This window comes from Chanodichthys erythropterus, chromosome 12 (genome assembly GCF_024489055.1).
Source record: "Chanodichthys erythropterus isolate Z2021 chromosome 12, ASM2448905v1, whole genome shotgun sequence".
NCBI lineage: Eukaryota > Metazoa > Chordata > Actinopteri > Cypriniformes > Xenocyprididae > Chanodichthys > Chanodichthys erythropterus.
This window is the reverse complement of record NC_090232.1, coordinates 1070143-1094501: the sequence shown is the minus strand read 5'-3', so window position 1 is coordinate 1094501 and position 24359 is coordinate 1070143. Positions and strand designations below refer to the sequence as shown.

Here is a 24359-nt window from a genome sequence, read left to right as displayed (position 1 = left end):
CATGTCAAAAGGTATAAAAATAGATTCTTTGGTTTCAAAGTCACATGATACTTTAATGCAATCAATATCGTTTTTGAGATTATTAACTGTTTTACATTGATAATTTTTGTATTTCCCTATAAAGATTGTTTGTATTCCCTTTTTTGGATAAATAAACAAAAATAATGTAAAAAAAATAATAATAATGCACATAACCATATATATTCATGATATCCCAAATATTGTTTAGCACATCATAGAACTATACATGTCCATCTAAAAAGGTAAATATCGTTCTTTAACAAAAAAAACAATTCTAATAAAATGCAACTCTACTGTTGTCCACAACATTCAACATGAAAAAACTGTCACAAAAATGAGCAATATGTTGTCAGTTCCAGATAATTTTATTCAGAATCTTCATCAAATACACCGTTCAGCACATTTACCGTGTTAACAAAATAACCGGCTGTTACTTCTGAAACGTCTCACGAGGAGTAATGGATATAAAATAACACCTACCTACTCTATGCATGAATTAAAATGACTTTAAAATATTGGCATTACCTAGTATTCATTTATACTTTATAAATACAAGACATCCATAAATATATCTGAAGATATTCAAGGGTTTTTGATACAGAATAATGTGATATTTCCTGAAGAAACGCAGAGGTGGACGGGGGTTGATTGTGAATATTTAAGGCCATTTTTTAAGAACCTGTCGTTGGAAACGCCTCGAGCCCTGAACAAACATCGCAAACAGGCATGATAATAAAATAAGTGAAAGCAGGATGTGACATGTCTGGAGGTACTGGATCCTTTGACACGGCGTACTAGAGAAAAACTGTAGCATGAATTGCTGGCTTCGTTTCTTTTGAAAGTTCCTCACCTTTCAAAACGGTGAGTTTAATCCGTTTCAATGTCTAAACCCTGAATGAAGTTCAAGACACAAAAGATGAGAACACGTTTAAACGTGTGACAATCTCACGACAAAAGGTGTTCGAGTCCAGGCTCAGAACGAGAGAAAACTGAAGATGGACGACTTTCAATCACACAAAATCTTCCAAGAACGTAAAATGACCCTTGTGTCTTTATAAAACATGCATACATTTGACATACATCAGGGGTCAATCACAAAAAACAAACAAATCTCACCCCCAAAATTTAAAAAAGAAAGCAAGAAAAGAAATAAGATTATATATTCTTTTGATTCTGGAGTGAAATACGGACATTTCACCCTCAGAACTCAACCGGACGTCCATCATATTGCCTTATATAAAATGTCCACCGAGCAAACGCCCAGTAATCACATTTCAAATAACAGAATCGGGTTATTGTACGAGCGTAACGCACAGATATGATAGGAACTGTGGGTTCAGTGCGGTGATGTGCAGAGATCCTCACGCAGGAAGGCATTGTGGGATCCGTGTGATATGAGGTGTTTGGTTTCTGATGGTTTCCAGAAGGCATTAAAAGTCTCCTCAGTTAAAAACTGCATGAGTGAGTGTGTTAGAAGGGCGTGAAGTCAGACGGGAACATGATGGGCAGCCAGTTCTCCGTGTAGGAGACGCAGTGAATCCAGCCGAGAGATCGCAGCAGCTGCAGGAGACGGACACATCCATCACTCGTCTGATTTCACACAGGAAACATCTCATTTATTGGAGACGGTCTCTTACCTGTATGCAGTTCCTCCAGTTCTCTTTGATGGGCTTGTCCTCGACGATCTTAGTGGCGTACTTCAAGGCCCGCGCGTACATTTTGTTTGCCAGCGCGTGTTTGTAGGAAAACGTTAAAACCTGCGGAGAGGGAATGGGTGTGTTAAATGAAATCTAGCAGATATTAAATCACTGTTAAACTCCTGAGCAGCTCACCTTAGAGTCGGTGAGCTCCGCCCACTTCTGCACCTCCCAGAAGGTGTCAGTCAAAGCTTTGGCCACGCCCTGCGGCTCGTCGTCAGAGCTGCCCACCTCACCGGCGCTGGCACCGTCCTGTGCCGCCGGCTGCATCAGCTGATCCGCCAGAGCGCAGCCCTTCCTGCACAGAGCGTCCAGCAGAGACGACTTCTGCTTCTCCATGTCACTGCAGAACACATGACACAACAGGAAATGACATCAGCTACACATCATCCTGCTCTGTTCGTGAGATGTGTTTGATGTTTACAGCTTTTCTCCAAACTTATAAAACTGTAAAAACTGAACTTTAAAGTTTCCCTGAAGTTTTTCACCAAAATAAAAGCTTGATGGTTTAATTTTTGAAAGAAGAATTTAAGACATTAATAGTAGTATTGAAATTGTACTTTTGTCTTGTAAAATAAAACATTAAAATATCATCATAATTATCAAATATTCATTTCATCAAACAGTACAAAGTCTTAATTTTTTAAAACATTGTTTAAATTAATATAATATTAAAAGCAATAATAATAATAATAATAATAATAATAATAACAACAAGAATAATAATCATTATTACTTATACTACTACTACTATTATTATTATTATTATGATGAATATAAATATATAAATAAATATATATATATATATATATATATATATATATATATATATATATATATATATATATATATATATATATATATATATATAAATTATTAAATATTGTTTAAAATAATAACAATAACAATTATAATAATAATAATAATAATGTTTCTTAAATATAGTTTTTTATTTAACAGTTTAATGGTAAAATATTGCTGTCTTCATTTTTAAAACATTGTTTAATATAAAAATATATTATTAAATATTAATAATTTTTCACTTAATTCAAAGGTAATATATTGCGTCTTAATTTATAAAACATTGTTAAATATAAATAATAATAATAATATTTTTGATTAAATATTAATTTAATTAATTCAATGGCAAAACATTGTTCAATGCAATAATAATAATAATAATATTATTATTTTCTTTTTTCATAATTCAGTGGTAATATATTTCTGTCCTAATTTTTAAAATATTTTTTAATATAATAATAATATTTTTTTTTACTTAATTCAATGGTAATATATTGCCGTCTTAATTTTTAAAATAAAATAATATTAATAATGATATTTTTAATAAATATAATTGTTATTAATTCAATAGTAATATAGTGCTGTCTTAATTTTATTAAATATTAATTGTGTAATTTAATAATATATTGCTGTCTTAACTTTTAAAACATTGTTTAATATAATACTATTTTTTATTAAATATTAATTTAATTAAATGGCAAAACATTGTTCAATGCAATAATAATAATAATATTTTTTTACTTAATTCAAATGGTAATAAAGTGCTGTCTTAATTTTTAAAACAATGTTTAATATATTTTTTATCAAATATTAATTTTTAAATAATTCAATGGCAATACATTGCTGTCTTAATTAAAAAAAATCATTAATAAAATAATAGCTTTATTAAATATACATTTTACTTTTTACAATTCAATGATGATATACTGTCTTAATTGTAAAATTATGTCTAAATTAATAATAATAATAAATAGCTCAAATTGCAATCACAGTATATGACAAAATAATTGCAATCTGACTTAGTGAAGTCACGAGCATGTATTTGCACACATCTCCGTCCCAGAATGCAGTGCTGTACACATGAGCGGCGGCTCCACACCTCTTGATGGTGGCGGCGTCCGGCCGCGGGTCCGTCTTCATGGTGAGGTAAACGGCCAGTGCCGTCTGGTCGATGTGTGACATCACCGTATCCGCCGCGGCCGCGATCTCTCCCAGCCGCTTCAGACGCTCCTGCAGGGAGACAGAGGGAGTCGGTCACGTGTTTGAGCGAGCGACGACCGAAGGTGCCGCGTGTCTGACCCGTACCTTCTCCGAGTCCAGCTGATGGAGTCTCTGGACGTGCAGCGGCAGGTGTGTGGGGAACGTCTCCTTCAGCTCCTCGTACAGCGAGCTGCTGTCCAACCTGACCACAGCAGCGTGAACTGATTACAGTCATGTGACAACAGATGACAACACTGAGATAACAACGACTGAAGACTGACTTGGTCATCCACTGGATCTTCAGGTCTCGCAGCGCCTCGCTGAACTCCTCCTTCACGTCTTTCTCCTTCTCCGCTTCCTTCTCCTTCTCTTTGCCGTTCTTGGTTTTGTTGGGAGCAGGAACCAGGTGGTAAAAGATCGGCACGATGTCCTGTGTGAGAGAGACGGCAAAGATGTGACCGCTGAATCACATTACCCACAAACCCTCAAACCCGTCTATTCACATCTGTACAGCCAGACTCATCGTGTCATGTGTGAGTTTAGACACCAACAACTAATGACTGACGATGGAGGAATAATGGAAGGACGAGTTTATCATGTGAGAGCGATGAAGACGTGCTACTGTAGGGTTATATATTACTGTCTTTAATTAATAATAATTTTATTAAATATTCATGTTTTACTTGCTTCAATGGTAATATATTGCAGTCTTATTTTTTTGTTTAAACTGTTTAATTTGTTTAATTAACTTTGCTTAATATTTTTATTAAATATAATTTTTTTTACTTAATTCAATGGTCTTATATTGCTGTCTTAACTGTAGAATTGTTTAAATTTAACATTAATAATAATAATAAACATTACTGTTTTACATAATTCAATGGTAATATATTGCTGCCTTAATTTTTATTAAATTTCTTTTTTTTTTACTTAAATCAATAGTAATATGTTGCCGTCTTAATTTTTAAAACATTGTTTTATATAATAATATATTACTGTCTTAAATTGTAAAATTGTTTTTAAATTAATAATAATGAAAATTTTATTAAATATTCATGTTTTACATAATTCAATGGTAATATATTGCCGTCTTATTTTTTTGTTTAAATTGTTTAATTTGTTTAATTCATTTTGCTTAATTCTTAATATTTTCATTAAAATATAATTTTTTTACTTAACAATTCAATGGTCTTATATTTCTGTCTTAATTGTAGAATTGTTTAAATTTAACATTAATAATAATAATAATAATAATAATAATATTAAACATTACTGTTTTACATAATTCAATGGTAATATATTGCTGCCTTAATTTTGCTGTCTTAATTAACATTGTTTCTTATAATAATAACAATATTATGTTTATTTATTTATTTATTTTTTTTTACTTAATTCAATGGTAATATGTTGCTGTCTTAATTTTTAAAACATTGTTTAATATAATAATAACAAAAATAATTATTATTATTACTACTACTATATGAAAAAGTAAATGTGATTATTTCTTTTGAATCTTTTGATTTGAGTCCATCAAGTTTAAAATTAAATAAAAAATAATTAAATACTTAAATTAAGGCAAGTAAAAACTAAATATATATTCCCTAGATTTTTTATTAAGACGATTATTTTGTATTACAAGTTAGTTAAGTGTTGTTTAAATATGAAAATGATGCATTATCTAATTAAATATGCACCAATTTGCATTAGATTAGCCGGGTTCAAAAACACTTGTTTGATTTTGTTGACATACTAAATTTAAAGTTTTTTGGATTTAAATAAAAAAAATAACTGATTTTCACCATGTTTTTAGCAGTAAAATGTTGCATAAATCAGGTGAACGATGTATAAACAACCCTTCTGAATATAGATATGAATAAAAGAAGTTTGGAGTGTGTAAAGATGCTGAAGTGAAGATTTATGACTCGAACTCACAGTAAAAGTGCACTAAAATAAACTCTTAAATGTGTGTTTTGGATGTTTTCTCACTAGTCTGAATGTTACTGAAGCCAAAACTGAGCAGTGCATGACAGAGTCTTGTCTTAAATAATTGCACAGGGTGTCATTTAATGGATTATAACACATTAACACATGATTAATCGAGTATTCAAAACATCTTGCTGTTGTATTTCCAGCAGAAACAACCTGAGATATAAGATATTGGCCATACTGTCCAGCACTAGTGTGTGTGTGAATATGCCATTTAAAGGGATAGTTCACCCTAAAACAGAAGTTAAGTCATCATTTACTCACACTGTTGATGTTCTAATGCTGTACGCCCTTCTTTCTTTTTCAGACCACAAACTATTCGCTATTCACCGCCATTATACAGACGAGCGTGAACATTTTATTAATCATCTCCTTTTGTGGTCCGAAGAAGAACGGCATCAGATCAACAGCAGGTTGACTTAATTTAGGGTGCACTGTCCCTTTAAATGGATCATTTAATTGAGCCCCTGCAGTATTATGATGTTACAAGGTTCTTTTGGATCTCTACCCGTCCAGTACCTTTTTAAATTTTCCTTGTCGTTTGGCTGATGCTTGTCCCTGCTGGTCAGAATAACACACATCAGAGAGAGAACACACACACACACACACACACACACACACGCTCTCTGTCCTCTCTATCCTCTGCTCTCTACTCCTTCACATCATCGTGATTCACTGTAAGTGCAGCAGTACAGGACGATCATATACAGGACAGTGAGACCAAACCCCACAGACGAGCCCTTCAACTCAGAAACAGACAGACAGACGCGCTTCATCACTGACACGGTGCTGGATAAACGCAGGCCAAATGCACAGAAACAGCTTTCCTGTATCAGCACCATGACAGTGGAAAAGCAACACATGTGAAAGACATGCTCTTGTTTCCTGTTACTGCACTCGAAACAAGATTCACAGAGTCAGTGTGAAGCACATCCGCCACCAGCTGATGAGACACAAATCAAGTAATGATCAAATATTGCAGTAAGGGTGTGCGATACGAATCATCTTCTGTATGATAATGTCAAAATTGCTGTTTTAATGATGAATGTCACTCATGTTGATGCAAAAAACACATGTTTCCTGTTTCTTTCCTGAACGAATCAATGATTCAATGAGTCATTCATAAAGAATCACTCATTCATGGGTTGAATGAATGATTCAATGAGTCACTCATTAAGATTTGCCGCCACCTACTGTCAAAGACCACACTTAAGTCTAGTCCCAGATTAAAATGCATGTTTGAGCCATTTTAGCTGAAAGGCTCATTAGTGCCTTTATTTTGTCTCAAGACACACACCAGTAATGTTTTTGTTTCTAAGGCACATTTATAAAAACTAATTAAATGTCCTAATTGAACTAAGGCTTAATCTAAACCCTGTCTGTGAAACCAGGCCTTAAAATATTTGATCATAAAGTCATATTTTAATATTGAAATCTAAATTATGCTCCAGATGCAGCTTTTGTGCCATTTTTGCAATGCAAAAATAGATTTTGTTTTCCATTTTATTGGTAATAGTGTCTTATTTCCAACTGAATTTGAATCAATGTATGAATTTGACAAAAGATTATTAATGCATCTAATAAAAGATATGAAGAACTGCTCTTATTAAAAATGTTTTATAATCAATAAGTTAACAAGTTGAGTTACATGTAGACAAAAATATTATCTGATTTAGCTTTATTTTGTCAATAACAGCGGTTTTTGCATCTCAGAGAAACACACAGCAGTGCTTCATTACTGAACAAATCAGTTAAATGAATGATTCAATGACTGAATGATTCAGCAGTTTGAATGAATCATTTAAATGAATGACTCACTCACTCATTAATTGATTAGTTCAGTTCAGAATGAAAATTCCCTGATAATTTACTCTCCTCCATGTCATCCAAGATGTTCATGTCTTTCTTTCTTCAGTTGGAAAGAAATGAAGGAAAACATTCCAGGATTTTTCTCCATATAGTGGACTTCACTGGGGTTCAACGGGTTGAAGGTCCAAATGTCAGTTTCAGTGCAGCTTCAAAGAGCTCTACATGATCCCAGACGAGGAATAAGAGTCTCATCTAGAGAAACCATCGCTCATTTTCTAAAAATAATAAAAATTATATACTTTTTAACCACAAATGCTCGTCTTGCACTGCTCTGTGATGCTGCACGCATGACGTAATCATGTTGGAAAGGTCACGCGTGACGTAAGAGGAAGAACCGATCCAGTGTTTATAAAGACTAAATCAAATGGTCTTTACAAAAAAAGGGTAAAACAACGATTTTGAAGTTGGAGGAGAAAATGAGAACCTTTCCAACATGATTACGTCATGCGTGGAGCATCACAGAGCAGTGCAAGACGAGCATTTGTGGTTAAAAAGTATATAATTTTTATTATTTTTAGAAAAAGACCAATGGTTTCTCTAGATAAGACTCTTATTCCTCGTCTGGGATCATGTAGAGCTCTTTGAAGCTGCACTGAAACTGACATTTGGACCTTCAACCCGTTGAACCCCAGTGAAGTCCACTATATGGAGAAAATCCTAGAATGTTTTCCTTCATTTCTTTTCCACTGAAGACAGAAAGACATGAACATCTCGGATGACATGGAGGAGAGTAAATTATCAGGAAATTTTCATTCTGAACTGAACTAATTAACCTACTGGCAGCTTTATAGTTTCATATTTAACGTATTAATTAGGTATAAAGCTGCTTTGAAACAATATGCATTGAGAAAAGTGCTATCTATACAAATAAACATGAATTTAATTTAACAACAAAGTTGTTAGGAGTGATCATTTTCTGTCAGTATCGCACACCCCTACATGAGAAGAGAGAAAGACACAGATGGGCTGATGGGAGCGAAGCGGCAGCATGCAGATCTACAGACGAGCTGAATGAACATCGTGTTTGAAGAAACTGCCGACTCACTGCTTTTTTGCCGAACTCACTCTTGGGCAGAACCAGAGAGCCGGTGATGTATCCGCCCGGACCGGCACCTTTAGGGATCCTGAAACACAAAGACAAACATCTGCATCCTCTGAAGGCTCAAAGTCGACAGCAGCGGCTGACGGACACTCACTTGTCATCGGGCAGAGCGGTGATATAGAAGGGCTGCGAGGCGCCGGGGCTCAGCGTGACGGAGTTGGCCTTCTTCTTGGCCAGCATGGCGGCGCGGTGCGTCTCGTAGACGTCCAGCGAGAGGGTGTTGGAGAGACGGTGCGAGACAACGAACGGCAGGTCCTTCAGACGCTCCAGCTCGCTCTGCTGCTCGTGACGCACCTGCAGACGCACCGTGTAGTCGCCCTTCTCCAGCTTCAGAGAGTACTGCGGGAGAGAAACATCATCTCAGAAACATGACACGATGCTGCGCTGAAGATATCATCTGCCGACATTTGTACCTGGTGTGGGTAGGCGTCTCCGGAGCCCATGAGCCTCTTGTTCTGGTCGAACAGGAGCCAGAGCTGACTGTCAAACTCAGACTCGTATAACAACTCACACAGCAGCGGACAGCTGGGCGTCACCTCGCCACTCTTGGGCTGAAAAATCAAGATGAATAACTCGATAAGAGTCGATCATACTGACTGAAGACGACAACATGAACGTGTAAAAACCCACCTGATGGAAATTATACGTGAGGACGATCTCATAGAGCTGTCTGTTGTTGGGTAACACATCTCTGACGCCCAGGGGTTTGATTTTAGCGCTCACAGGCCTGTAGAGGTGAATCATCGTGCATATTTCATGAAGACATATAAAGTATTTAAACGCTTGAAAAGCTCCCTGAGGAAGGCTTCGGCTCATTTATAAGAGTGTTTATGATCTTATAATCCCACTTTAACTATTTATGGGCATCAGTGAACATCATTCTGACAGCATGTTTGAGTATGTACACTGATGCACACTAGATCAGGATAGTGAGGTGCTTTAAAAGCAAGCTTAGGAAGTCATTGAACATTTATATGAAATGTATTTAAAGTCAGCATGAAACCAACAATACTGCAGTTTATCAGTGCACATTATTATTGTGTTAAATTCATAATCTTGAATCAGAATATCTTGCAGCAGCTCTTGTCTGATGACGAGGGCAGAGCAACCTGTCACTCACATGAGATCCACCAATAGCAAACCACAACCCTCCAATCAATTCCCTACACACAAAATCAAGCTCCGCCCTACATTTGTTCTTGTTTGTGAAGCGTTTCACTTGGATATACGACACAATAGAGAAGAAAAGACCAGCGCAACTTCACTTTCATGATGACTTTGATGAGCAGATGAGTGAAACTGAAGCGTTTCTGCATATTATTCAGTGATTATCTTAGTTGTGTGCGATTACCTGAGGGGCTGAACCCAATTCTTCAACGTGATTGTTGGAGAAACATCTTCATATCTCAATGGAGACCAGACCTCAAAACTAGAAATCCCTTCAGAGGCGTGCTAGACATACAGGAACACACAAAACAAGAGCCCTTAATGAACCACACATCTGACACATGGTGCTAAATCTACCGTTCAACAGTCTCTTCTGCTCACCAAGGATGCATTTAATTGATCAAAAATACAGTAAAAATAGTGAAATATTATTACAATGTAAATCAGCTGTTTTCTATGTGAATATGTAGTAAAGTGTAATTTATATCCTGTGATCAAAGCTGAATTTTCATTATCTTCAGAATTACATGATCCTTCAGAAATCATTCTAATATGGTGATTTGCTGCTCAAGAAACATTTATGATTATTATCAATGTTCATGTTTTTGCAAAAACTGTGATATATGTTATATTTTAGGATTCTTTGAGGAATAAAAGTTCAAAAGAACAGCATTTATTTGAATTAGAAATCTTTATAACATCATAAATGATCGATTTAATGCACCTTGATGAATAAAAGTATTAACAGGAAGGTGCTATTAAATACGAAAGCCTAAAGCAACTCACAATATGAATAGGCGAGGGTGATGTCACCAGCCCGTGGAAGGAAATGACATAATCAATGGTGACGTCACCGAGACTCGCCCACCAGCGAGCGACACAGAGTTCCAGAGTCCGTCCTGGCTGAGAAAGACACACACAGAGATGAACATGTGACCTGCAGCAAAACAAATATTACTCATATGTTAGACAGACAGTCTATGTATTGCATACCAGCACAGGAAACGCCTCTGTGAGCGAGCCTTTCTCCAGCAGAGACGAGAACTTGTAGAACTCATTGGCTCGATACGCCCGCTGCTTCACCAGATGAACCGCATGCAGGACGAACTTCGACGACACGTCTCCAGAGTGAGACGTCAATGAGATCTCTGAAAGGACAATCATAGTTGCATTGATGCATCATTCGTTCACACTTCAGAAGTCCAGTAAATGCCACTAATATTTCACTTTTCTCGGCCAGATAGTTCACTAAAACCATAACCACTTTAGACAACACTAGTTCACTCACACATTACCTGCCCATGATGCTCCGTGAGGGACGGTAATGAAATGTCGTCGTATCTGTCCTGGTCTGAAGTGGACGTCTGTGAACGTGACCTCCTGACTGCGACTATCAGCTACTCTATAAGACACAAAAACACGTCAGAAACGCACCATCACAGACGCAGGCGGCACAGAGAAGCTGGACTCACTTGGCAGGGATTATAACCGTTATAGGCACTCTGAAGAGAGGACCAGCGCTGAGAGCCGACGTGTCGAATCCACACACCTGCAAAACACCATCGTTACGACACATTACACGGCAGGACATTGAAATGCAGCGTGAAGATGGAGGGAATGAGCTGCCGTACCTCAGTGTAGTGCAGCCCCTCTCGCAGGCCCTGCGGGTCGATGCGGACGTTGAGGTGGCGGCACTGATTCATGAGCTCCAGGTGCGACGGACAGTGAACCCAGGTGGCGTTGCAGACCAGAGCCAGATGCAGCTGCAGAGAGATACGGGCCGAGTTCTCTGTGGAGGAAACATCACACAATCCGTCACACATGGGTACAAACTCACATGTGATTGATCGTAGGCCTCATTGATCTGAGATCAATCAGATCCAAAAAGAAATATAGCTGCAGGCAGCAATTAAGGGGTCAAGCACAAAGAAGGCAAGATAAGTCATGCCATCATGGCCACTGCAACAATGAGCAATTAAAGACATTAAGATGATTTTAGGCTGAACAATTCATAAAAATCATAAAAATAGTCACTTGTAAGGTGATTTAATGGTTTATTACTTTTGACCAATAGGTGGTGCTGTTCATGAAATTCATGTTGTGACAATGACACATGCCAAGTTTGGTGTCAATATGCCAAAGCATTGCAGGGATACAGCCTCAGTCTAAGAGGAGTTTGAATGACTGATTCAATGACTGAATGAATCTGCCTTTTAAACAAATCAGTTCAATGAATGATTCAACGATTGAATAAATCCGGCTTTTAAACAAATCAATTCAATGAATGATTCAATGACAATGAATCCGGCTTTTAAACAAATCAGTTCAATGAATGATTCAATGACTTAATGAATCCGACTCTGACCACACCATTGAACTGATTTGTTTAAGAGTAAGGTGACAATGACACATTCCAAGTTTGGTGTCAATATGCCAAAGCATTGTAGAAGAGTTTGAAAAAGTTGGTTTTAAAAGAAAATCAAAATGGCAGACAGGAAGTTCGGGCGACTATGGCAAAATTGGTATCTATGCTCTCGACATGAGCCAAGGAATCTATCAAGAATTATTACAATAGGCTAATGTAATAAGTTATTAGCATTTTTGCAATTTTTTTGACGCATACCGAATTTCATTTGTAAAATATACTATTTGGCCGATGCCCAAAATGGCCGATATGGGAAATTTGGGTATGATTCAACTCAGCATGCTGCACCAAATCTAAAAGGACCAGTTTTGTGATTTTTGGCCAAACCGTTCAGAAATCTTTGTTCTTGGCATGAGAATCTATCAAGACTAGTTTCATTACAATAGCCTGATTTAATCAAAAGTCATTAGCATTTTTGGAAATATTCATTATTTGACCACAAGGTGGCATGGTCTTAAAACTTTTTTCCCCTTCAGGGCATGGAAGACACATACCGAAGTTCAAAATGATACACCAATGCATTCATAAAATATATGATTTTACAACAAAATTCAAAATGGCCAATGCTCCAAAATGGCAGATATGGGAAAATTGGGTATGGTTCAGCTATTTTTCATACCTCCTGACCACTAGGTGGCACTGCACCAAAACTCTGCAGGTATCCTCAGGTCATAGTTGTCGTAACATACACCAAGTTTGGTCAGAATACACTAAAGCGGTGTGGCGTTCACTTTTGGCATGCTTTTTGCAGAATTCTTTCGCGCGGCTTGACAAATTAACTTGAATTCCATAACTTTTTGTTGCGTATTCTGAAGATGATCTGATTACATTTTTGAGAAAATTGTAGCAACAGCCTAGGAGGAGTTTGAAAAAGTCGTTTTTTTGGAAACTTCAAAATGGCGGTAAATGACGCATTTCATAATCGCACTAAGCCAAATCTTTTAAGCGCGATTTCAATGATTTTTTTCTAATCGTCCTATTAATCGTGCAGCCCTAGTGCATTTGAATCGTCTTGAGCCACGGAATCAGAGAAAAATTAATTTTGTTTCTAGCCATTATGGGTCAAAAGAAAGGTTATTAGCATTAACGAGTGGTGGCGCTAGAGGGATTGAGATAGAGACTCCAAATTTGCTATAGTGGCAGTTCAGACTGTCCTCTCTCTGTGTGCCAAATTTCACAACTTTCCCGCAAGCAGTTCTACGAGATGCCATAGACTCAAGCAGAAGAACAACAACATTTAAAAGGCGGCTCATTTTTGACCCGGAACACCAAATTAGGTATTTTCAGCACAGGGTTAAGCTCAAACTCTGAGTGAGCTCTAACACATCCAGCTCCTGTATGAAGTGTAGTGTGTACCGGAGTTCTCAGGAAACACAGGCTCAATGCCGACGCTGTGATCAGACGGGCCGGTGACGTGGGTCGGGTCCCTGAGGTAGATGCCTCGCTGCGATCCAACGGTCACGGTGAAGCCGAGGCTACTGGTGGGCAGCGACGCGTGCTGCATGAGGTAGTCGAAAGCCCGCTCCACCTGAGAAACACATAAACACAGTCATGATTCATGAAGACGAGCATGAGCCGGGCGTCACTGCTCTGCGTCAGTACCTGAATGATGCCGTGGCCCTGTGCAAACACTTCTATATCCTCCACTTTAAGAGCCGTGTTCTCCAGAGCCCGACGCACCGCCGGCACCGTGGGACGCATGCCGTTCTGCTTCAAACCTGCCAAAAACACACACAAGTTCACAGTATAAATATATGAGCCAAGGCTGTGCGATATGCATCGTATGATAATATTATTAAATATTGATATTATAAAACAGTTCAATAAACAATAAGCTAACGTTTTGAGTTTTATTTTGGCAATGAACATTCCCAACAAACTTTTCTGCATCTCAGAGCAACACATAACGGTGCTTCATTACTAAATGAACCCGGCTTTTAAACAAATCAGTTCAATGAATGATTCAATGACTGAATGAATCCGGCTTTTAAACAAATCAGTTCAATGAATGATTCAATGACTGAATGAATCCGGCTTTTAAACAAATCAGTTCAATGAATGATTCAATGACTGAATGAATCCGGCTTTTAAACAAATCAGTTCAATGAATGATTCAATGACTGAATGAATCTGGCTTTTAAACAAATCAGTTCAATGAATGATTCAATGACTGAATGAATCTGGCTTTTAAACAAATCAGTTCAATGAATGATTCAATGACTGAATGAATCTGGCTTTTAAACAAATCAGTTCAATGAATGATTCAATGACTGAATGAATCTGGCTTTTAAACAAATCAGTTCAATGAATGATTCAATGACAGAATGAATCCGGCTTTTAAACAAATCAGTTCAATGAATGATTCAATGACTGAATGAATCCGGCTTTTAAACAAATCAGTTCAATGAATGATTCAATGACTGAATGAATCCGGCTTTTAAACAAATCAGTTCAATGAATGATTCAATGACTGAATGAATCCGGCTTTTAAACAAATCAGTTCAATGAATGATTCAATGAATGAATCCAGAATGAATCTGGCTTTTAAACAAATCAGTTCAATGAATGATTCAATGACAGAATGAATCCGGCTTTTAAACAAATCAGTTCAATGAATGATTCAATGACTGAATGAATCCGGCTTTTAAACAAATCAGTTCAATGAATGATTCAATGACTGAATGAATCCGGCTTTTAAACAAATCAGTTCAATGAATGATTCAATGACTGAATGAATCTGGCTTTTAAACAAATCAGTTCAATGAATGATTCAATGACTGAATGAATCCGGCTTTTAAACAAATCAGTTCAATGAATGATTCAATGACTGAATGAATCTGGCTTTTAAACAAATCAGTTCAATGAATGATTCAATGACTGAATGAATCTGGCTTTTAAACAAATCAGTTCAATGAATGATTCAATGACTGAATGAATCTGGCTTTTAAACAAATCAGTTCAATGAATGATTCAATGACTGAATGAATCCGGCTTTTAAACAAATCAGTTCAATGAATGATTCAATGACTGAATGAATCCCGCTTTTAAACAAATCAGTTCAATGAATGATTCAATGACTGAATGAATCCGGCTTTTAAACAAATCAGTTCAATGAATGATTCAATGACTGAATGAATCCGGCTTTTAAACAAATCAGTTCAATGAATGATTCAATGAATGAATCCAGAATGAATCTGGCTTTTAAACAAATCAGTTCAATGAATGATTCAATGACAGAATGAATCCGGCTTTTAAACAAATCAGTTCAATGAATGATTCAATGACTGAATGAATCCGGCTTTTAAACAAATCAGTTCAATGAATGATTCAATGACTGAATGAATCCTGCTTTTAAACAAATCAGTTCAATGAATGATTCAATGACTGAATGAATCCGGCTTTTAAACAAATCAGTTCAATGAATGATTCAATGACTGAATGAATCCGGCTTTTAAACAAATCAGTTCAATGAATGATTCAATGAATGAATCCAGAATGAATCTGGCTTTTAAACAAATCAGTTCAATGAATGATTCAATGACAGAATGAATCCGGCTTTTAAACAAATCAGTTCAATGAATGATTCAATGACTGAATGAATCTGGCTTTTAAACAAATCAGTTCAATGAATGATTCAATGACTGAATGAATCTGGCTTTTAAACAAATCAGTTCAATGAATGATTCAATGACTGAATGAATCCGGCTTTTAAACAAATCAGTTCAATGAATGATTCAATGACTGAATGAATCTGGCTTTTAAACAAATCAGTTCAATGAATGATTCAATGACTGAATGAATCTGGCTTTTAAACAAATCAGTTCAATGAATGATTCAATGACAGAATGAATCCGGCTTTTAAACAAATCAGTTCAATGAATGATTCAATGACTGAATGAATCCGGCTTTTAAACAAATCAGTTCAATGAATGATTCAATGACTGAATGAATCCGGCTTTTAAACAAATCAGTTCAATGAATGATTCAATGACTGAATGAATCCGGCTTTTAAACAAATCAGTTCAATGAATGATTCAATGACTGAATGAATCTGGCTTTTAAACAAATCAGTTCAATGAATGATTCAATGACAGAATGAATCCGGCTTTTAAACAAATCAGTTCAATGAATGATTCAATGACTGAATGAATCTGGCTTTTAAACAAATCAGTTCAATGAATGATTCAATGACTGAATGAATCTGGCTTTTAAACAAATCAGTTCAATGAATGATTCAATGACTGAATGAATCCGGCTTTTAAACAAATCAGTTCAATGAATGATTCAATGACTGAATGAATCCGGCTTTTAAACAAATCAGTTCAATGAATGATTCAATGACTGAATGAATCCGGCTTTTAAACAAATCAGTTCAATGAATGATTCAATGACAGAATGAATCCGGCTTTTAAACAAATCAGTTCAATGAATGATTCAATGACTGAATGAATCCGGCTTTTAAACAAATCAGTTCAATGAATGATTCAATGACTGAATGAATCCGGCTTTTAAACAAATCAGTTCAATGAATGATTCAATGACTGAATGAATCCGGCTTTTAAACAAATCAGTTCAATGAATGATTCAATGACTCAACACCTTAGTTTCATATTAAAAGCATTTAAAATTTTAAAAAATTATTTCATAATTAAATATTGAAAAACATCTCTATTGTCTAATTATCGTTACTGACAAAATCCCAGAAAATTTGTCATGAAAATTCCGGTTGAGCGCACATCTCCAAACGGACGGTGTCGGTACCTGAGAGCACAAGCGCGATTCCTCCGCAGGCGTTCGGCGAGGACATGGAGGTTCCGTTCATCAGCTGCGTGCCGCGGAGCGTCCAGTTGGGAACGGAGGCGATGGCTCCGCCGGGAGCGCTGATGCTGACGCCCAGAGCTCCGTCCGTGCTGGGCCCGCGAGACGACCACGTGTACTGGTTCGGAGGAAGCTTCTCTCTCAGCGAGTATTCGGCCACCATCATGTCAGGGGTGACGTAAGCGCCCACACCTGCACATCAGGATCAACAGGTCAGTGTTTTCTGATTGGATGATCATATTATTATCTACTATTGTTTTATTCTAGGTCAATACCGATCACGCTGCTGGTCGTTCCTCCGGGGCAGCCCACGGTGGACAGACACGGGCCGTTATTCCCAGCGCTCGACACAAACAAAACATTATACTTCTGTACAGCCTCCGTGATGACCTCACAGATTCTCCTGAAGAACAAGCAGAGTCACATTAACGGCGTCATGTTTCTGAACACAAGATGGCGCCCTGAGGTTGTGGACAAAAACTAGTGTGTAGTTTTGCACATCTAATCAAAAGCTCACCCTGAGTTCGGCCAGTGCGTCGCCTCACCGTAACTGTAGTTCACGAGATCACACTTATAGTTCACGACTTCAATCATCTGCAAAAAACAACAAACTTTGTTTCAGTGTGTTTGAATCAGCTGCTGTTTTTGCGAGTTTTAGTAAAGGTATTAAGTCTGTAACACTCAAGTTTAAACTGGTGAATCTTATTACCAACATGATGAACATGATAATAAATAAACCCTTTTTTTGATATCTTGTATCTAATGAATGACATTCAGACATATTTAATGTGATTTAAGACCCTGTGAATGATTGATATTATATGTAAAATATTTAGTATCTATTATATTACATCATTACATTTAAAGATAGATGCATTTTATGAATTATCAATTTTTTTTATTTATTTAAATCAAATTTAATTTATTTTAATTCAATTATTTAGTTAGATTAATCTTATTTATCTTAATTTTACACTACTTTATTTAAATCAAGAATTATTTATTTTTATCATATATGTGTATATATGTGTGTATAAATTATTTAAATAAAATTACTGATTTTAATCATTTATTTACTTATTTAATCAACTTATTTCAAACCAATGAATTCATTTTTATTTACAATTTTGCTCATTTATTTTAATTTTTTACTTTACTCAAAATTATTTAATTAGTTTAAACTTATTTTTATTTATTTATTTTCTTTACTTAAATCAAGAATTAATTATTTAGTTTTATATATATATTTTAAAATAAAATTTTACTTATTTTAATCAATTATTTAAATTAATCCAATTATTTATTTATTTTTTAATTTTGCTCATTTATTTTAATTTTAAACTTTACTCAAATTTATTTAAATAGCTAGTTTAAACTTATTTTTATTTATTTATTTTTACATTTTTTACACTGTTTTTCTCTAAACATTTCCATGAAGCCCAGTTTGAAAACCCCTGATTTTAAGACATAATTGTTATTGTAAAATAATACTAACTATATATTACATGAAAAACCTAAACTTGGCATCTGAGATAAAACAAGTTCGACTTGAAGTACTAAATTACTAAAACATAAATAAAATAGAAATACTAAAAAAATATTTAAAAAATGACAAAAGCATAATAAAAATGGAAAATATACATTTAAAAGCTCATTCAAAATATTAATAAATACTATAATAGTATATAAATAACCCTGATTCGAGAGTTTCAGTAGTTCTTGATGATGATGTCATGCTGATTGACAGGTCTCTTACAGCTCGTATGAGGCCGGTGCCCGTCTCCATGGTGCTGAGGCGCGTGTCTCCTATCTTCACAGCCAGGATCTGAGCTCCCGGAGCCACGCCGTTGCGCTCGGGCTCGTCGGGGAAGTGACCCGCGGCGATGCTGGCGACGTGCGTCCCATGAGCTCCTGCAGACACATGCAGATCCGCGTACAATCACTTACACGTACATTAAATCCCATAAAGCACTGATGTAACTATCTATTTGTATCTAACAAGCGCCTCACTTTGAGTTTGACTATATATATTTTATAATAGTTTGCATTGATTCTGTTATTTTCCTGTTGCTTGATTACTTGATTAAGTTTATCTTAAAGTCATTTTGCATATTTTTTGCATGTTATTTAACTGGAAAATAGCATGAAAACACCCAACGAATGTAATGTTTCTGCTTGACTATTAACACCTCACCTCCGCTGGTGACGATACACAGCGTGTTTCCCTCGTCGTAGATGTTGACGGAGTAGTTGAGCATCTCGGCGTATCCCAGCGTGGCGTACTCCTGTCTCTCCCTGTAGGAGCTCAGGACGGAGCAGGACGACAGGTCTCCGGTCTCGGACGTGTCCACCACAGCCCTGACACACAAACACACTCGTACACTCAAACTGCCGCCTGTCAGTCATTCACATTCAACTAAAATCCAGGAATAAGTACAGTATAATGTGGTGGAAGCCCTAGTGTGTTTATTTTGTTATTGAGAGGAAGGCATGCAAAAACTAAACGAGGATGGCGTTGTGATGTATAATCGCTTCTGCTGGTTCAGTTGGGGATGTTCTGACCTCCATGTGACGCCGTCGTGCCACGATACACAGTCATAAACCGGCCCGGGGTCACTGTACTTCTTCTCCAGGGTTCCCAACAGCTCCACGTGACACTGCAGTTCCTCCTTCTGTAGTTTCTCCATCTGAAAACACAAACACACAAGATCTCAGTCATCTTCAGACGTATTCAACATGCAAAACAATCCAACAATACTTTACTTTCTTACGTTTTATTGGCAGAATTTACATAAGTTGAACAATTCTTATTTTTTTAATGGAATATTGCACATTATTAATGTGTTAAATTCATAATCTTCCCCTCCCTCTTGCAGCATCTCCTCTCTTCTCTGATGATGAGATCTACATTTGTTCTTGTTTGCGAAGCGTTTCACTCGGATATACGACACAATAGAGAAGAAAAGATGAGCATAACTTCCTTTTTATGCCACTTTAACCCTTGTGCGGTCTTCGTTTGGGAAGTACACTCAGGGTATTTGAGGTCTCCACAGACCCCAGGAAACAAAATGTAATTTTGTAACAAAATAATTGTTTTATTTAAAACAAATGTAATTGTAGTCTATTTATTAATGTTTTTACTCGACATTTGTGCAGTTTTTGGAGGATTTATCTTTATTTTTTTTAAATAGGTTTTTATACAAAAACAGCTTTTTATGTGAAATTCCCTTTATAAAAGACCCACATTTGTAACTTTCATTCATGGGGATAACATGGATAATCTGACATGGTTTAGTGTGAGATTTTTGCCCATCTTTTGGAAAATGCAGTTTTAAAAGTAAAAAATGATCACTTTATCCAGCAGATGGCAGCAGAGCTCCACTATTTGCTGTTTGACTGACTGAAAGACATCTTTTCACAAGTATTTTCAGCTGATTCATATCTAAATATTATCAAATCAAAATTATGACAATAAAAGCTACTTTTTGTCAAAGTTTAGTATTTTTGTAATAAAAAAATAAATTTTTCAATATTGTTACATTATGATGAGACCCCGCTTAAAAAATGGAAAAAATGAATCCTCAAAAATCAACATTTTTGAAAACCTTTTTTTTTTCCAGTACAAAAAATGCTAAACTTTGACAAAAAGCAGCTTTTATTGTCATAATTGTGATTTCATAATATTTAGACATGAATCAGCTGAAAATACTTGTGTAAAGATGTCTTTCAGTCAGTCAAACAGCATCTACTGGATAAAGTGATCATTTTTTACTTTTAAAACTGCATTTTCCAAAAGATGGGCAAAAATCTCACACTAAACCATGTCAGATTATCCATGTTATCCCCATGAATGAAAGTTAGAAATGTGGGTCTTTTATAAAGTGAATTTCACATAAAAAGCTGTTTTTGTATAAAAACATTTTAAAAAATATTTTTTAATTTATTTATATAAATTTAAAAGATATGATAAATCCTCCAAAAACTGCACAAATGTGGAGTAAAAACATTAATGAAGAGTAAAATTACATTAGTTTTTTTTTAAAACAATTATTTTGTTACAAAATTACATTTTGTTGCCTGGAGACCAAAATTTGTTTTATTTGTAGATCTAGAAAGTGTTAAAAAGTTTCATGTCATTTGGACAAAGAGAACATTTTTCTATTTTAGCAAACGTCATTTGTGGTCTAAAAAGTCCCTATAAGGGTTAAATAAAAAGAACGTTAATTATTCAAGTATGCAATTGTGTGACCTGTGACGGGTTCGGGTGAGTCTGGTCAAACTCTTCTATCCGGCGGCTGGCCTCAGCGAGAGCCGCTCTGTGCGCCGGATCCCACAGCTTCTCCTTGCGCTCCTTCTGAACCGCCGTGATGAAGACAGACATGGAATTATCATGTATAAACAACGCATTGGTTTAAAATCGAGTGCTGTCGAACCATCATGTGTTACCTGTATTCTCTCTTTGAGAGCTTTAGGGAAAAAATCATAACCGTTCTTAATTCCGATGTGATACTTCCCAGACGGATTCACCCAAGCAGCAGGAATCTGAAAAGAAACAGGAAAACCTTTAGTAGTTTTAGTAACCTGAGCATCTGTTGTGACGGATGAATATAAAGGTGCAGAATCAGAGCGCCGGCCTTACTTTGAGCGTTCGTCCCGTTAGTCCGGTCACGATCCCTTCCTTCACTTCCGCCACGGTGGACATGTTGACGTCGCCGCTGCCCGTCGTGTCGATGATGTCCACGATCTTGGGTTTCCCGTCTGTGGTGGTCTGAGTGAAAGAGCATGAGATACTTCAGCATGGTGTTAGACAAATCAGATCAGCTTACACGAAAAGATGCGCCTGAAAACTTGAGCTCGCTACAGAGCACATGATCCCAAGTGTTGCCGAATGAGAGTTACATAGGATCATTCTTCTTTTAAAAATGATCGGCTGAGGTGACAGACAGAAATGAGACATGCACGCCACATGAATCCCTCAGTAGTGTACAACTAGAACAGCTGACAGTTGAGTGAGGGATCAAAACAGCTGCTGGATCCTCTTACAGCTCCTTCGTGTGTTTCTGAGGTCTGGGATCCCCCGGGGGAAAAGCAGCGTAAAAATGTAAAAAATAATAAATATAAATAAGATTACATTTAAATAAATAAATTTGATTAATATGAAAAAGATTATAAAATAATATTTAAATAAATAAATAAATAATGTATACATTAGATTAAAATGGATTAAATAAATAATTAAACAAATCAATCAAAACCTTTGACCTTTGAATACAAAAGGATTCAAAAACAAATCTTGATTTAAATAAAATAAGAAAATCAGTGCAAAGTTTAACAGTAAATAAATAAAAATAAGATTACATTTCAATAAATAAATTTGATTATTGTGAAAAAAAAAATAATAATAATAATAAATAATAATGTATGCATTAGATAAAAATTAAAAAAAAATAAATAAATCAAAACCTTTTGATTAAAATAAATACAAAAGGATTCACAAATAAATAAATCTTGATTAAATAAATAAAATAATAAAATCAGAAAATCAGTGTAAAAATGTAACAGTAAATAAAAAAATAAGATTACATTTAAATAAATAAATTTGATTAATATAAAAAAAGATTAGAAAAAATAACATTTTATTTAAATAAAAAATGTATGCATTAGATAGATTAAAAATGAATAAAAAAATAAATATAAAAAATAAATCAAAACCTTTTGATTAAAATAAATACAAAAGGATTCACAAATAAATAAATCTTGATTTAAATAAATAAAATAAGAAAATCAGTGTAAAATGTAACAGTAGATAAAAAATAAGATTACATTTAAGTAAATAAATTTGATTAATATAAAAAAGATTAGAACATACATACATTAAAATAACTAAATCTAAATTAATTTAAATAAAAATAAAACATTTGATTAAAATAAATACAAATTAAAATAAATAAATAAAAGATCGAAATAACCAAAAACAATGAAAAAATAAAAATAAGAAAAGCAGCGTAAAAATAACTAAATGCACTGATTAAAATAAATAAAAAAACACATTATTAAAATAATTGCATTAAAAATAATAAATGAATAAAATACATCTAACAGCACAACACTAACAGTGAGCAGTAATGTTATGTAATGTTAATATATGAACTGAATATTTTACACATTTATAATTTATCAATTTTTCACAGTATTAAAAGAGTTTTTATTTGGTGATCATATTTGGAGGTCAGTGACACACAACACAGCACTAACTAGTGAGCTGCCTACCTAGACAGCAGTTCAGCCTTTGATGCTGTCTATATAGGGCAGATCACAGGTTTGGAAACAGCCATTGTCATAGGGAACACAATGATTATTTGATGTCTGTCATGACAAATGACTACCATAATAACTCATAATTAAATCTACCATATCAAATACCATGGTAGTGTCATAGTACATGTCTAAGGCACTATGATTTTACCATGGTGCTTCTTTGTAAGTCAGAGTCATTGATGAGGATGACACAGCTTGCCCTTTCAAACATGCCGTTTATGTGTTTAACAGCTTTAATCAGCTTAATTCGCTCCGGATGTGTTTGTGCTTCACTGTTTAAATATGACACCGGAGTCCCGGTAACGTCCAGTGTTTGTGGTCCCTTAAAAGGGAGTAAAATCCACTGCGGCCTAGTGCTGAGCCGCAGCCGCGGGCTCGATTTACCTGCATGCCCGGGGCCCCTGGATCCACCCCGGTGTCGAGGATCGCGATGAGGACCCCTCGGCCATCGTACTCCGGAAACTTGGTGAGGAACGAGGCAGCGCCGGTCTCTTTTTTCGGAAGCAGCCCGTGGAACGGGAACGGATCTTCAGCGGAATGAACAGACATGACCGTACAGAGCGAGGATGAAAACACAACACGACTGACTGACCGGTACCGACACAATGTGCGCGAGAGCGGAGCGACTTTCTTAAAGGGGCAGTAACACTCAATCTCAGTCACAATAAACATACACTACTTCACCTCACTTTCATAGCGGTTTGTTACATAATTATTTCACACATAATATTTGATCATTAATAAACTTATATAGGAATACAAAACAATAGTTACTCAAAGTTACGAACAAATGTTCTTCCAGTAGTAACATTAAAGGATTAGTACACTTTCAAATTAAAATTTCCTGATAATTTACTTATACTTATAATTACTTATGTCTTTCTCTCTTCATTTGAAAAGAAATGAAGGTTTTTGATGAAAACATTCCAGGATTTTTCTCCATATAGTGGACTTC

At 35.6% G+C, this 24359-nt stretch overlaps 1 protein-coding gene across 3 annotated transcripts; it reads right to left on the bottom strand.

Moving 5' to 3' along the window:
• Positions 1-356: 356 nt before the first annotated feature.
• Positions 357-24028, bottom strand: tpp2 (tripeptidyl peptidase 2). Of its 3 annotated transcripts, none has more exons than XM_067402649.1 (29): positions 23789-24028; positions 21726-21854; positions 21533-21628; positions 21336-21440; positions 19649-19773; positions 19281-19444; positions 18843-18997; positions 17604-17680; positions 17362-17489; positions 17030-17278; positions 13871-13986; positions 13625-13796; positions 11475-11632; positions 11316-11392; positions 11139-11245; positions 10837-10991; positions 10630-10746; positions 10028-10128; positions 9307-9403; positions 9090-9227; positions 8771-9015; positions 8620-8698; positions 6225-6266; positions 4001-4149; positions 3825-3921; positions 3619-3749; positions 1854-2061; positions 1659-1778; positions 357-1581 (listed from the first exon to the last, which is right to left on the bottom strand). In XM_067402649.1, exons 1-29 carry the CDS (start codon positions 23951-23953, stop codon positions 1492-1494), a joined length of 3792 nt encoding a protein of 1263 aa, XP_067258750.1. In that variant the 5' UTR covers positions 23954-24028; the 3' UTR covers positions 357-1491. The 3 variants fall into 3 exon arrangements, with proteins under 3 accessions (XP_067258750.1, XP_067258751.1, XP_067258752.1); XM_067402650.1 differs by having other exon boundaries at positions 6225-6263; XM_067402651.1 differs by lacking the exon at positions 6225-6266 and having other exon boundaries at positions 358-1581.
• Between the last annotated feature and the right edge of the window lie 331 nt (positions 24029-24359).